The sequence below is a fragment of the Caenorhabditis elegans genome, chromosome IV (genome assembly GCF_000002985.6).
Source record: "Caenorhabditis elegans chromosome IV".
Taxonomy (NCBI): Eukaryota; Metazoa; Nematoda; class Chromadorea; order Rhabditida; family Rhabditidae; genus Caenorhabditis; species Caenorhabditis elegans.
The window spans coordinates 9,717,201-9,731,484 of NC_003282.8; the positions used below are offsets into that span (position 1 = coordinate 9,717,201).

The following is a 14,284-nucleotide window of genomic DNA, read 5'->3' on the forward strand; positions in this document are numbered from 1 at the left end:
TTTTGGCTCCTGGATTTTCGTGATTTTTTTTTGTGATTTTTGTGTTCCTTTTAAATTTGGTTGATAATATTTATAGTTTCCCTCCTACAATTGTTAAAAGATTAACCAACTAATGCATTCTTTTAAAAACTATAAACTACATCAAAAAGTAATCTCCGTTCTTAAATCCAAAACAGGTTTCCCGTTTGTTTCATTGATCAAATTCTTGAACAGTTCAATACTTGGTCACTTTCGGGAAAATCTGTGAATGACAAAGACCACACTTAATGGTTTTTGAAATGTCTTGCAGTTTTTTTTTTCTGCAAAAAGGTTTTTTAGTTAATCGAAGATTTTACAGTAAAATATTTAAACAAACGTTTGTTCTTGAAAATAGTCACAGAAAAAACCTGAGTTTTGCTACGTTGATCTATATAGGGGATCATATGATGAAAATAAACTTCTTGACATCTTATAAGTTAAACTGTATGTAGTGGCTTTGTCCGTAGAGGTCACCGGATTATTCAATGCACCCCAAAATTAGCCGCGAAGATGGTAATTGTTGTTTGTACTGAGAAAATAGATGAAGGCACTGGGGGGGGGGGGGGGGGCAAATTATTTCAACGCACATTTTAAAAAGGTTTAATTAACAAAATTTAGAACTTTGTAAATAATTTTTGAATTGCTATTTAAATGAAAACTATTTTAAGCACACAACATCGTAACTCAATGCTCACAATAAAAAAAACAATTACCACATGCTCATTAGCTGTAAAAATTATCAACTGAACAATCCTCTATAATTAAGTATGTTCACCGCAAAGTTTTCAGTCGACATTATCCCAGAAATCATTGTTGGGTTTCTAGTGTTGATGTGTTTTGATTGCATCATGTGATGTGTCAAATGTTTCTTTCTGACTTCCGTCTGAACCAATTTGCACTTTGTATCTGAATATAAAGAAAAAACGAGTTTTTAAAATTACGAGCAAGTCATGTTTGAGTTAATGTATGTGGTTATTTCCCTGTCGCAATAATATGTTTTTGAAACAATTTATTCTTTAACTCAAAATTCTCAAAAATGATAAATGTAGATGTAACTGTAAGATCTTTGACCTAATCGTTTGCTTATACACTTTCTAGGTAACAATAAAACCTGCAAGACGTTTTCTGCTGATTGTTCTTCGAAAGGGTTTTTGAAATGAGTTGAGATTTGAGCTTTATATCTTCACGTATTCCATTTAAAGATTTCAATGCTACATTTATGTAGAGTTTAAGAAGATACACAGACACATCGTGTAGCGGGGACCCCGTGTCTACGTGACAGATGTAATTTCTCTGAATCTCTAACTCTCGATCACTAGTCACCCAGAGTCCCGTCGCCCAATTCGCTTCGTCGCCTCGGCCACCGCCGCCACCTTTTCAATTTCTTTGTTTCTTTTTGTCCGACACACACACTCTCTGGTACTCATAATCTCTCATCTTTTTCTCTCGTTTCCCTTGTCCTTTTTGCACTTGTTCACTTTTTTTCGCTCTACATCTTTATGCTCTGTATTCTGACATTGAACAGATCAAAGATTTCGGTTTTTTTTTATTTCGTTTCCCGTAAATGTCTAACGACTCATTATGAAGTCAGTTTATAGCATAAATTTTTAGATTTGAATTTTATATTTTGTTTCTGATCTGTGGCATTCATCACATCTATTTTTATACTGAAATCTTTAGTGTCTGCAATACATTGGTAATATCTGCAGAAATGATAATCAACAAACCAAATTTTTTCACATGATATGACTAAGCTGTCTCGACTGAATTTTTATTAAAAAAAAGATTTTAATAATAATAATTATTATTAACTTATAAGAATGTTATTAATGAGTGAATAGTTTAAATTCGTGTTAAATCATAATATTTACTGTTATTTCTTTGAAAAACTCAAATGAAGAAAAACTAGATTAAAAAATGTTTAACTAAAATTGTAACTTTAAATTGTCATTCATTTGAAGAGAAAAAAATTGCGTGTTACCGAGCAATTACTAATTTTTCAAAATATTTGTTACAATGGTTTAATATATCATATTTGGCATGCGTCTTAAATTTTTATGAAAACTTGTAACTGAAGCTCTTTCCAAGTTGCTAAAAATCAGTGTATCCTAGATTTTTCATTAAAAATGATTGGTTTGTAATTATTCGAGACATATTATTTGTACGTACTGCTATATATTTATCGCAATAATTTAATATAGGATAATCTGTGAAAGATTAGAGAAACAACAATCCTGATCTAGTAGAATGTCTGATATACTTTGCCTGCGAGTCTTTTTGTTTCCAAATTAAAGAAATTGGTTTATGGTTAACTTCTCGGAAGAATAAAATATATCAGCTAATCTTTTAAATAAATACTCAGCCGCTCAGAGTATACGCATGAAACGTCATATTCTAAAATAGAATGAGATTCGAGATTACGTCTTCAGCAGCAAATGTTAAACATTTGTATTTTTTCGATAGTTTTTAGTATTAGATGCAACATCAGGAGTGCTGAAAACTTGCCGAATTTGCCGAATTTGCCGTGTGCCGAGTTTGACAATTTTGAAGAATTTGCCGTGTGCCGAGTTTGGCAATTTTGAAGAATTTGCCGAGCACGGGAAATTAAAAAAAAACATCTTGCCGAATTTGCCGAGCTCGGCGAAATTTTGACAAAAGATTTCCAACGGAATACTTTTGAAAGAATAAACTCTAAAAGCGTATCTAGAAATAATATAATTAATTTTTTATTATTATTTAATTTTAATTCCTTTATTTTTATATTTTCTATAAAATCCCATTCACGTAGTAAACACTTCCGCTACCGATATCAATTTCTCTGAAATGATATGTACATGAAGTTAGGCTTTACTTTGCCAATTCCTCTAATCTAGTCATGTTTTTTTCAATTTCTGTCCAAATCAGAATTCCCTACGTATACCATTGACAACATGTTTTCATGACCTTGTATTATCAGCAACGACAAAATTCCACCAGTTTTTGATTTTATTTTAACAAAGTTTTGGAGTTTTTGGATAAACTCAAAACTTTTATATGAATTCCGAGAAAATTATTTTTTGGTTTTGGTTTTTGTGGATTTTTTGAGTTTTTGAGTTGGACACCACTAGCGAAATACCAACATGTTGCTCATGCTTTCTATACATTTTTCTAGATCCTTTTTTAGTAAGTGTCATATAAAAGCAAATATTTCGCATTTTGAGAATTTATCTATGTTGTTTAAAAAAAAACCTTTTTAAAAACTGTTCAACTTTCAAACTTGAGACTTTCCTTATGAAGAAAACACTTTTTGCAACTTTTAATTTCCGGAATCTTGCCACACCAAACTACATGTTATATTGTTATTGTTATTCCTTTCGATTTGTGATTCCGGACACTAAATATTGTAATATTATTCCGTATTCGCATGCAAAAAATGAACATCAAACATTTGTATGCAAGAGAAAAACGGAGCCGTAAAAAATACACCGTTGATTACTTTTTTGATTTATTCTATTTTTAGTCACAATCTCCAAACATTTTCAAGATCTCGGAATTTGAATGTGATGATTTTTTAGGAGCTCGTAAACCTTTTTATGCAAATAACACTGTCTGAAGTTATCATTAACTTTTGAAAACTTGAATCGTAATGCGTTTTATTTCAAGTAAGTATCAAATATTTTTTGATTGTTGAAGAATATAAATAGTTTGAAATAAAGTTGAGACAAAATTCCAAAATTTAATGATAGTTAGTTATACGGTACTTACGAAATAGGATGTATGCTACATAAAAAGCAAGAAATCAGAAAAAAACAGAACGTCAAGTTTTTTGTTTGCAAATAATCTTTGATGAGTTTAAAAGCTTCTTGATGAGCACCTCATGTTAGCATAGGTATCTATGTTTAGAGAAATGTTTAATTGTCAAACTACATACGCTGTTTTTTTCTTCTCTTCTTCGATTCTAATACAAATACACATCTGTCCACTTGAATGGTCACTTTACCGGCATCAGCGTCATCGTTAGTTTCATTTTTCCCGCGTGGATACAGTAGTCCTTGCTCTTTAAATAGTTCGTTCTCTGTCCAACTAACCTGGGTGGCTTCCTTTTTTGTATTTGTCGATTTGGTAGCTTTCATGTTCGATACACTCATTCCGTTTCATTCTTTGAGTTTTCTTTAGGTCTTTAGATTTCAATGTAAATAGACTTCTATAGCACCCTTCGATGTTTCGTTGATTTTTTGTACATTAACCACTACGTTAGATACATTTTTTGTAAGAAACATTACCGTCCATTTTTATCATGATTTTCACAAATGCCGGCTTCAAAACCCGGTCATTCAAATCAAATTTCGTACGTTTTCACATTTGAATTCAGAATTCTGGGTACAATGGTACCGAGTGCAAACCAACAGAAGCATATTTACATAGTACAACAATTGGTGAACTATACACAAAAGCATACACACACTAAAAATAATAAAGGCTACAAACCACATGCGCTGTTGAATTTAGTCGTGCCGAAATGTTCTCTTCCTGATCTACATGGGAATAGCTGGCTTACATGTTGTGATTTGATAAAGGCTTCAATATAATCTAGGTTTTCGTGGAATCGCATTCTCATAAGGTATATATTTAGGTTAACATCTATGATGATAAAATCGAAATTATATTTTTGAAGTTTTTCAAAAATTTGTTGAACTTTTTAAATTCACGTCATAATTTTGGAATTCGGCAAAAAAATATTCAAATTTTTTCTAATCTCTATTATAAAAACCTACCAGTTCAATTAAATCGAGAAATCTTGTTTCGAATATTTGTCTGTTTTCCACATTTTTCTACGTCATGTTCACTGATCAAAGATCCATCGTTCCTTCGTTCATTATCTCACTTCCCGTAATTTTCTTACAATCATCAGATTTTGTGTTCGTTGCTCATTTCTTCTCTGCCTATCATTCATTTTTTTGTAGTGAGAAAACACTGAAATTCAAATAATAATAAGAATAATACTGAAAACACGTGGTTTGTTATTTGTCTTTTTTTCCCTTTTTCTTCTCTTCACACAGGAAATCTGCCTATAGAATTTGGTACGTAATTGGCAGGTTTCTAACGTCATGTCTGTCGTGAATTACGAAGTTTTGAGCAACTCAAACAAGTTTTTTTTCCGTTTTAAAAAGTGGAGTAGAGTGAATGGCGATTTAATTTTAAGAAAGATGGAAAAATCGACGAAGAATCCAACACGAAGAATGAGATATCCAATTTTAAGACAATGTGATTTTTCAATTTTGGCTAATATTCCAGTTAAAATTCTTTTTTTTTAAATTTGATAAAAATTCAAATAGAGATATTCGACAAAATTTAAAAGTCTTGTTTTAAAAATGTTAATTTTTTTCTCTTTATACCTTTCGTGGTATTTCTGAATTTCATAATTGTTTTGAGTATCTTAAAAGCGAAACCTCCCATTCACGCTACTCCGTCATAGTTTGCTATCCAAAAATTGTATTATTATCAATACAAGACATTTAACCCTGGTACCACGTAACCTTCCATGTATTTTGATAGTTGTTTTATTGTCACAAGTGGAGAGGCGAGTAAATAGGGACGGGCTTGATCTATCCTGATCTATAGATATGGTGACATTTGTGAACCGAGAAGGTTACGGACTACAAGACACGATTTTATAGGTTCAATATATAAATAAAGTTGTTTTAGTGCAACAAAGAAACGTTTAGAATCAATGTAGATAAAATGACAATATAAGAAAACAGGAAAACCGTGTTGCGGAAGAATCAGCGATTCTAGCACGTAAATCTTTTTTGAAATGGTCGAAGATCAGAACGATGTCTGTGTCTGTTCAAATCACGAGTTTATTGAGAAAATCGTTATTTTAATGGAATTTTCCTTCTAATAAGGTCCTCATTTTCCAGTATTGACGGTTGATAATGTATACTTTTTTTATTAGTGCCTTTAATTTTTTGGTGTCTTTAATTTTTATTGAAAATTAATGCCAAAGTAACCATATCGTTTAAACTAAAATACAAATTTTTCCCGTTCTTTAAAAATGTTGTTCAATAACTAAAAAAATTTATAGGTCTTCCTTAGATCTAATCAGTGACTCAAGCTACATACGAATAAAGTAAATTTGCTCTGGGCAAGATCTCGGAAAGCCTTGTAATTCCGATAAAATCTTTACGGTGTTTTTGTGAGAGAAAGAGAAAAAAAGAAAAAGAAACAGGAGATTGAAATTTTCGATAAAAAGTTTAGGTCAACGCGGACCATCTTATCGATTTTTGGTAGAAACTTGATGAACCTGATATATACTTTGAATCTTTTATTACTTACAAATGTTGGTGTAGGGAATGTTTTTTATGTTAAAGTTTGAAATGCTCAGAAACTGTTGCAAAACTCTCTTTTTTCAATTTATGAAACTTTTTTTGGATTTTAATAAATGCATTATTTATTTCCTTGCTGAAAGATATGTCGGACATAAGTTTAATAAATATTACACCTGCTACGAGAAAGGTATCAATTTGATTTCAGAGCAAAGTTCTCACGTTTCCTTTTTTTGCGATCAAAAACCATTGTCACCTCTTTTTATGCACACATTTATTTAGAATCTCATTCTATTTGACACCCACTCATTGAATATGTTTCGAACTTTTTTTGATCTCCGTTTCAAATTTATTTGAATCTAATGGAACTATCTGTTTTACGCGTCACTTTTAATCTCTGTTCATTGTTTTTGTCACAAATTCACAGTAATGGTTAGCAAAAAAAGATCGACAGTTCGAAAATAATTTGGGTCCAAACATAGACGAACTACAAAGTTTTGTTAATTGTTTTGTTGATTCAGCTGCTAAAAACTTTACTAGCTGGATTGAATCGATATTGCGGGTTTATTTCCTAACATTTTTACTATAAGTTAGCCAATTTTTCCAGTTAAAAATATAATGAAAACATAGGAAGTAAATAAAATATAGAAAGTAGATAAAAACGTAATCATAGCTTTTAAAACAATATTAACTGTTGGTGAAACATTAATGTGATTTTTGCACCAATATACCTTACTTCCGTTTAAAGCGTCATAGTTTTAGTAATAAGTTTGAATAATTTCATAGTATTCTGTGAACTTTCAATCCTGACTACGTCAAGATTTTGAAGGGTCACTTCAACGATTTGAAACATCATTACCAACAATGTCTTGTCCCCGAAAATGTGTGACGTCGCAACCGAAAAAGACTGTCAGATATCAAATCAAACTACAGATTCAAACGTGACAGAGATTTTCGACTTTTGTGACGTACAGTCCACCCAATATCTGGGGCCACCATGGTTGGCGCCAGAGCCGGCTGGCGTCGTCTCGGTTGTTTCCCTTTGTCTCTAACTCTCACCTATATCCGTACTATCTCTCATATTTTGATATGAGGATTTCATTGCGTTAAACTTCGTTGCAACATTTTGCTTCGTTGAGATAAAAACCGGAAGGTTTTGTGTTTTGTTGCTTTTCTATTGTTTCTTGCGTGGCACCGTGGGCGCCGGTACGGTTTCTAGGTGTGGTTTAGGGGTACGGTATGCACAAAGAAGCAGGCATGTGTTGGTATATAACGAAGCGAAGTAGGCATTTTAAATTCATTTTTTGAAAGCTTTTCTATTTGCTATTCAGTGAGTTCCTAAATCAGTGAGTGATCAATTCCGTGTAAGATATTAAGTAAGCAGCAAGCGTTGTTAGTGTTTTTAGTTTCAAAAATATATACGCTTTATCAAGTTCCAGTAAACGATAAATTCATTTTCAAGAATAAAACAGAAAGCTGACCCTAAACTGTCTTAAACTTCTAATGATACTCTGTTTCAGCGATCTCTTTTTTGAGTTCTGATTTATATGATTTCATATTTGTTATTCAGCTCCAAAATTCTATCTTCTTATGTGAATTTGAAGACTAGGAATTTTGTAGTATCATATCCAATGTCTGTCGTTTTATCAATTTTCGTCCATTTTTTTCTTAAATATTCTGGTTTTTTTTTATTGGTTTCACTGTTTCTAAACGTCTGAACTTTTCAGATACATTTACCGTCGATCAACTCTAACCTATGCAGACTATTTTGGTAATTATTGACTTCTCATTTTAAAAAAGGTGTGTGAAATTAAAATAAAAACAAAATTGAATTTTCTAATAATTTAACAAATATTTTCAGGATATAATCAAATTCATTGACTGTGATTACGTGCTTCTCGGGTCCACAAACACATATATTCTCAATGTCTCCTCATCCTCGAGTACTAAACGACAATAGTGAGATTTGTTGATATTCTAAAAATAATAATAAGACGCTCTCACCCTTCTAATGAGTGCTTCTGACTAAAGGTATCCCCCGTCACAATATATAGAATTTCTTAAAGTTCATACCGAAAAAAGTTCTGATCTATGTAGTTTACTCTAACTTTGATACATCCACTTATCAGAAAAAGAGGCATGAGACAACGAAAGCGTATTCTACGAATAAGCTCCTTCTTGTCAACCCCCTCATTTCCTTTTCGTTTCTACTTACTTACGTCTACCTGCTCTCTCACTCTCTCTCTCACATTTGAGTCATTTACTTTCGTGTTGAGAGTAGCTGACTAGTACTTTAAATCAGTCATAAGCTTATCACCAAAAATTTATATTTCAACAAAAAAAAATTATGATTCGAAATTCCAATACTGCTCCGTCAGATCGACGATGTCTCGTTTGTGGTGATGACAAAGCTAGTCGACATTATGGAACAGTGGCATGTAATGGATGTAAAGGTTTCTTCAGAAGAAGGTGAGCGCTTTATATTAATTGCTGGAAAGTCCCAGCTTCAAAAGAATAAAGCATCCAAAAATTATCGTACCGCAAGCCAATGAGTTCATTGTTTGGTATTTTAACAATTTTCAATTTTCAGCGTCTGGGAAAAGCGAACATATTTCTGTATTGCCAATGAAGACTGCGAAGTTTTGCAACAATTCAGGAATCGATGCAGAGCTTGTCGTTTTAACAAATGCGTTATGGTCGGCATGGACGCCAGAGGTAAATGTTTTTTCTTGATTTCTATTTTTATTAATAAAAGGTTAAATTTCAAAAGGTGTTAGTTAAGATTTAGGTTTTTGGTAGGCGTACACGGTTACAAAAGTGCGCTGCTATGTATATACGTAATTGCGGAAATATTACTAATCTTCTGAGAACATTTATGGTTTATCTAAAATAATAAATTAAAGTAGTAATTTTAGCTGTCCAATCTGAAAGAGAAATCCGTCCAAACGAAACTGCAAAAAAACCAAAAGGATCATTAAAAGGAAAACGTTCAAGTCTACAAACATCGAATTCTGTTACGAGCTCCCAACCAAGTTCTAGTTCAACACCCGACGTTGATCACCCGCCAATTGTTAAACATCTATTCAATATTGTAAGTTATTTAAAAAGAATTTACCAAAATTATTCCTCTTTGAATTCAAAAAGGTCGACTGTCCAATGGGTTCATTATTGGTAAATTAGACACAGAAATATTTTAGTAATCAAATAAAATAGATAATCGTAAAGTAAATATTTGAGAAAAAAATGTTTGTTGAATCGAAATGGGCTTATTCTAAAAAATGTTTCCCTAAACAAATTTGAATGGGAGCGAGGTGTCATGGGAAATTCGTCCTGTGTGTGGGCATGGGCATTGGGAATGAAAAATAAAATATGTAGTTTGCAATAAAAATAGCTCCTTTAAGTAGTCTATCTTTTCCTATTTTATGTGCACACAACTCAAAAATTTAAATAATGATCAATGTGAATTGGCAAACGCTATACACGAAATATCATTTCTAATGTCTGATTTTTCAGCAAAGACGAGTAGAGACCACATTTTGCCCCGAATTTGATGACTTGGTGGCCCGATTTGGATCAATGTGTAATGTCCGAATCTCATTGCAATCTGCACTTGAAAACCCGGAAAAAGTGGCAACGAGGACAAAGGTTAGTAAATAAATCGTATGGCACTGGAATATCAAAATTTAGAATTTTACAAATTATTAGATTTGTATATAAATTTGTTTAGAAATTTAAAACAACGATTTTCAGCTTGAATGGGGAAATACGAGTCGTTTGGCAGACATTCACGATTTGAAAGTGACTTGGTGTCGAACATTTGTTTGGTTTCACGATTACTTGAGCTCATTTGAAGAGTTGGAGGTTTGTATCACGCTTATTGAATTTTTAAACAATTTTATGTGTTCTGTTACAGAGACTGAATTACTTGGACAGGGAGCAACTATTCAAGCTTCGATTTGCCCCAGTATCTTGGAATCTGTATGCATGGCATTCATATCAGAATAATATCGATGGAGTTACATTTACAAATGATGCTTGGTATCCACTTGATAAAGAAAAGCAAGCATTCATGGATAAACCGTTAGTTTTTTTCCAAGTTCATGTTCAACTAGATTGTCTGAGAATCAATTTCGAAAATAATCGACAAACAATAATTTTGTTAAAACTTTTCAGGTGCAACGATTATTACTCAAAAATTGCGGATACTATGATCCATGGCCTAGTTTATAGAATGAAAGGGATCAATATGACAGAAGAAGAATTTTCATGTATGCTCGCTATTACACTATTTAGACCAGGTTAGCTAACTTTCACAATTTTAAAATTTACATTGAACTATTTCTAGATTATCGTCTCTCTAGTGACGCCAATAAACTTCTCCAGTTAACTGGAGATGTTTTCACAAAAGCTCTGTCCGAGTATGTTTTGAGCAGAGAAACATCAGAATTGAAGGCAATGGAACGGATGGCAACTCTCATGATTATGCTTACTTCTGTACAGGTAACAGTAATATTATTGTTTTGCCGATTGAAATACAACTGAATAAAAAATCCGCATCCAGGTTTTGCCCAAGTTTGATTCAAAACTTACCAAACTTTTCTATGTCATTTTAACTTGGATTGGCAAGAGTATTAATGAGTTAAAAACCAATTATATATGTTTAGGGTGAAGTTAGGAAACGCCAAGTCAATATAAAAGTATTGTAATAAAAAACAGTTTTTTTTTACCAAACATACATTCGTTTCCAGAGCCTCGCTCGTCAAGAGGATGACAACGTCACATTTCTCGCCATTTTCGATATGGCTGACTTGGTTGGTCTGCCATATGAAGTACATTCAGCTCTGCGGCAAGACGATTTTTCTTAGAAAATAGTTTGTTTTTGATATGAAAACTATTAGGAATCTCACTTTGCGATCTCATTTCTTTTCTCTCTGTGATATATTCCCTACCTCTGTAACTATCTCCCTCCCATGTGAAATTCGGTGTCTAATTCCCCTCAAACAGTGTAAATTTCCAAGAACATCAATGTTAATAATAGATTTCTTTACATTTGAAATTATTATGTTTTTTTTAAATTTTAACCTGGCAATACTTCCAGTACGAATTTCTATTTATTGCAAATTTCACAACTTTCAAATAAGTGCTTATTCAGTTCAGAAATATGAATATCCCTTTTAATTCGGTCTCAAAAATACAATGGAGGAATCCATCACCAGTTAGTGACACGTCATGTCTTGTCTGTGGAGATCCACATGGAAAACGACATTATGGCGCAATGTCGTGTAATGGATGCAAAGGATTTTTTAGAAGAAGGTTAGTTTTATTTTCTTTTTGTTTTTTTTTCTAAATCAATAATTTTCCAGCATTTGGGAGAAACGAACCTATAAATGCAGTTTCAATAATGAGTGTATTATTGAGTTCAAATACCGTAATCGGTGCAGAGCATGCCGTTTGAAAAGATGTCTACATGTTGGAATGGATGCTAATGGTATCATATGGTACAAAATAGAATCCCGTTTGATAGTTTATATTTCAGCTGTTCGAAGTGAGAGGACAAGAAAAATCAAAACAGAAATTGATGGAGATGTTAAGTTGGAAATAAAAGAAGAACCTGCAGATTCAGAAGATGCTGATGATGAATGTCCATTGGATATTAAACCCGATATTGCTATGGCATGGCAGACAAAAGAAATAATTGCACATATGCTGTATGAGGTTAGTTTGGATAAATTTTTAAGTCAGTTATGAAATCACAGCTCAAATCTAAATTATTGAGCTCATTTGTAAGTCTGCACCATATGAAAGAAAAAGGAAAAATTAGGAAAGTTGTTCAAAAGCATGCATTTGACGCAAAATGATCGCAGATTTGATTTTTGAAATTTTTATCAATAGTTGAAAATGTTCTATAGTAGCCTCAAGCTCATGATTTCAGGAAGATCGAGTTCTGAACTGGGAGGAACCATATAATAAGTTACGGTACTACACAATGGATTCAGAAGTCTTACAGGCCATCAAAGACCCATCACAAGTTTGTGCACGAACAAAGGTTTGTCATATTTTATTAACGGGTTTTGAAAATTCGAAAATGTTTAATTTTTCAGATAAATTGGAACAGTCATTCTCGTCCTTTAATCACTATTGAAGCTCTCAGATTTAATTGGTGTCGAACATTTACACTCACAATTGATTGGTTTGAAACATTACCAGAATATAGGGTAAGTACTCTAACTCCTTTTATTATTGTTTAATTCATTTGTTTAATTGTTTAATTCAAAAAATGTTTTTTCACAAACTAGAACCATAGAAATTCGATTTCCAGGCGCTCATCGATGATGACAAAGAACTTTTGGTAAAATTTTCGTTGATGCCGGTTGGTTGGTTGTGGTATGCATACAAATCATATGAATACCGTTGTGATGGAATTGTATTTGTGGATGGAAGCTGGTTCCCAAGAGATAAAACTATTCAACAACAAGTTTGTCCGACGTGAGTTTTTTTGAAAAGATTTCAAATGTTCACTGTTTCAAAAATCGTTCATATTGATTATTTTACTATTGAAAGAAACATAATTAAGTTGTTTCTGATTGTGAGAATATAATTTCAGTAGTACTAGTCATTAAGTATAGGCATTCCACGTAGGCGAGATTCACGAACGCCTGGATGCGAGAAGGGATTGAATTGAATTTCTTTTGAGTTTTAGATTTGCAAAAGCCAAAAATTTGTTTGACAGTAATTATATGTTCAAAATGTGCTAAATGTTACATGATAAACCCCGGTTTTATTTTTGCGGTTTAGAATTTGAAGTTTCACAAAAACGTCATTTTCTACATCAAATGAACAAATCTGTATAATTTGGCACCTGTAGCAACTACTGAGAACGCGGCGAGACCCACTCGGAAGAGCACCTTGTGCTTTTAAGCTGGCATGTCAAAATTTCGCGAGATTACAATATTGGATTCATCGTATACATTCAATATATTTTCAGATGTGTACTGTATTATGGTCGTATAACGGAATCATTTATGGCAGATGTTGTGAATTCAATGAAAGAATTAGAAATGGATGAAACAGAAATGGTTCTACTAAAAGCAATATGTCATCTTCAACCGGATTATCGTCTAACACGACGTGGAAATGACGTCATCTCAACTGGAAGAGAGAAATACAAGAGAGCACTTTGTGAATATATTCGAATGAAATCAAATGGATTTATGGATGCTTCATTTCGATTATGTAAATTGATGCAAATTTTACCTGTTGTAGATGTAAGTTTGAATTTTTTCTTATTGTTCAGTCTTTAAATTTTCAGATTCTCGGAAAGTATGAAGATGAAAGTGCACTACTGGTCTCACTCGGTGAAACAGAATTCAATGGCTCAGGAGGTGGACTTCCATATGACATTCATGCAAGCGATTCTCATTTTGCAAGGAAAAATCGACGAAAATCTGATAATCAATATCATCAACAACATGTTCCGCTGCACATTCAATGATCTCAATTGATAATGTATATTTTTGTGTGATATATCTACATTATAAAACCTGTGATCTTCTTTTAGTATTCTGTTTTGTAAAAAAGTTATATTATGGGGACATGGCCGATTGAAAATGGTCAGCCCCCGAACCATGGGTCTCGTTATGTACACAACCGAAAATTCGAACGCTTTAAATTAGTTTCACCGATTTCGTTAGTTTTCATGAATTTTTCGTCTTTTTTTGTTATACTCTCCGTCGTTATTAATGATTATTATACCGAAATATATGAAATAAAACATAAAAATCATTAAAAAACAACGGAAAACAAAGCAAAGAGTAGGAGTGCTCATGGGTCGAATAGGCTTTTAACCCGCTTTTTTCACAGTAGCTCAACCAATAGTCCAATCATAATTTTGAAAATGGAAATTAAACTAGCATGACCTCCTTGCTAAAATTTTCATTTGGGGTCGACATTTTATTCATCGG

The 14,284-nt window shown here is 32.6% G+C and overlaps 3 protein-coding genes and 2 non-coding genes across 5 annotated transcripts; 4 read left to right on the forward strand and 1 right to left on the reverse strand.

Annotated features, from left to right (window-relative positions):
• Window positions 1–959: 959 nt before the first annotated feature.
• On the reverse strand, window positions 960–980 carry 21ur-8796. Its single transcript, NR_056438.1, has one exon.
• Window positions 981–8,050: 7,070 nt separating this feature from the next.
• nhr-138 (Nuclear Hormone Receptor family) lies at window positions 8,051–11,376 on the forward strand. Its single transcript, NM_069329.9, has 11 exons — window positions 8,051–8,123; window positions 8,185–8,282; window positions 8,702–8,792; window positions 8,914–9,038; window positions 9,239–9,414; window positions 9,837–9,968; window positions 10,074–10,184; window positions 10,237–10,403; window positions 10,497–10,621; window positions 10,669–10,823; window positions 11,072–11,376. The coding sequence occupies exons 2-11, from the start codon at window positions 8,249–8,251 to the stop codon at window positions 11,186–11,188; spliced, it is 1,233 nt and encodes a 410-aa protein (NP_501730.3). The 5' UTR covers window positions 8,051–8,123; window positions 8,185–8,248; the 3' UTR covers window positions 11,189–11,376.
• C28D4.18 (uncharacterized protein) lies at window positions 8,080–8,118 on the forward strand (the record flags this gene model as incomplete). The annotated part of the gene is made up of 1 exon (NM_001361747.1): window positions 8,080–8,118. The coding sequence occupies one exon, from the start codon at window positions 8,080–8,082 to the stop codon at window positions 8,116–8,118; it is 39 nt and encodes a 12-aa protein (NP_001348760.1).
• On the forward strand, window positions 8,332–8,558 carry C28D4.17. The gene has a single exon (NR_101947.1). It is a non-coding gene; the product is annotated as a small nucleolar RNA C28D4.17 (small nucleolar RNA).
• Window positions 11,377–11,475: 99 nt separating the features above from the next.
• Window positions 11,476–13,871, forward strand: nhr-100 (Nuclear hormone receptor family member nhr-100). Its single transcript, NM_069330.8, has 8 exons — window positions 11,476–11,636; window positions 11,687–11,811; window positions 11,860–12,038; window positions 12,256–12,369; window positions 12,425–12,538; window positions 12,643–12,809; window positions 13,309–13,588; window positions 13,633–13,871. Exons 1-8 carry the CDS (start codon window positions 11,485–11,487, stop codon window positions 13,813–13,815), a joined length of 1,314 nt encoding a protein of 437 aa, NP_501731.1. The 5' UTR covers window positions 11,476–11,484; the 3' UTR covers window positions 13,816–13,871.
• The last annotated feature ends 413 nt before the right edge of the window (window positions 13,872–14,284 follow it).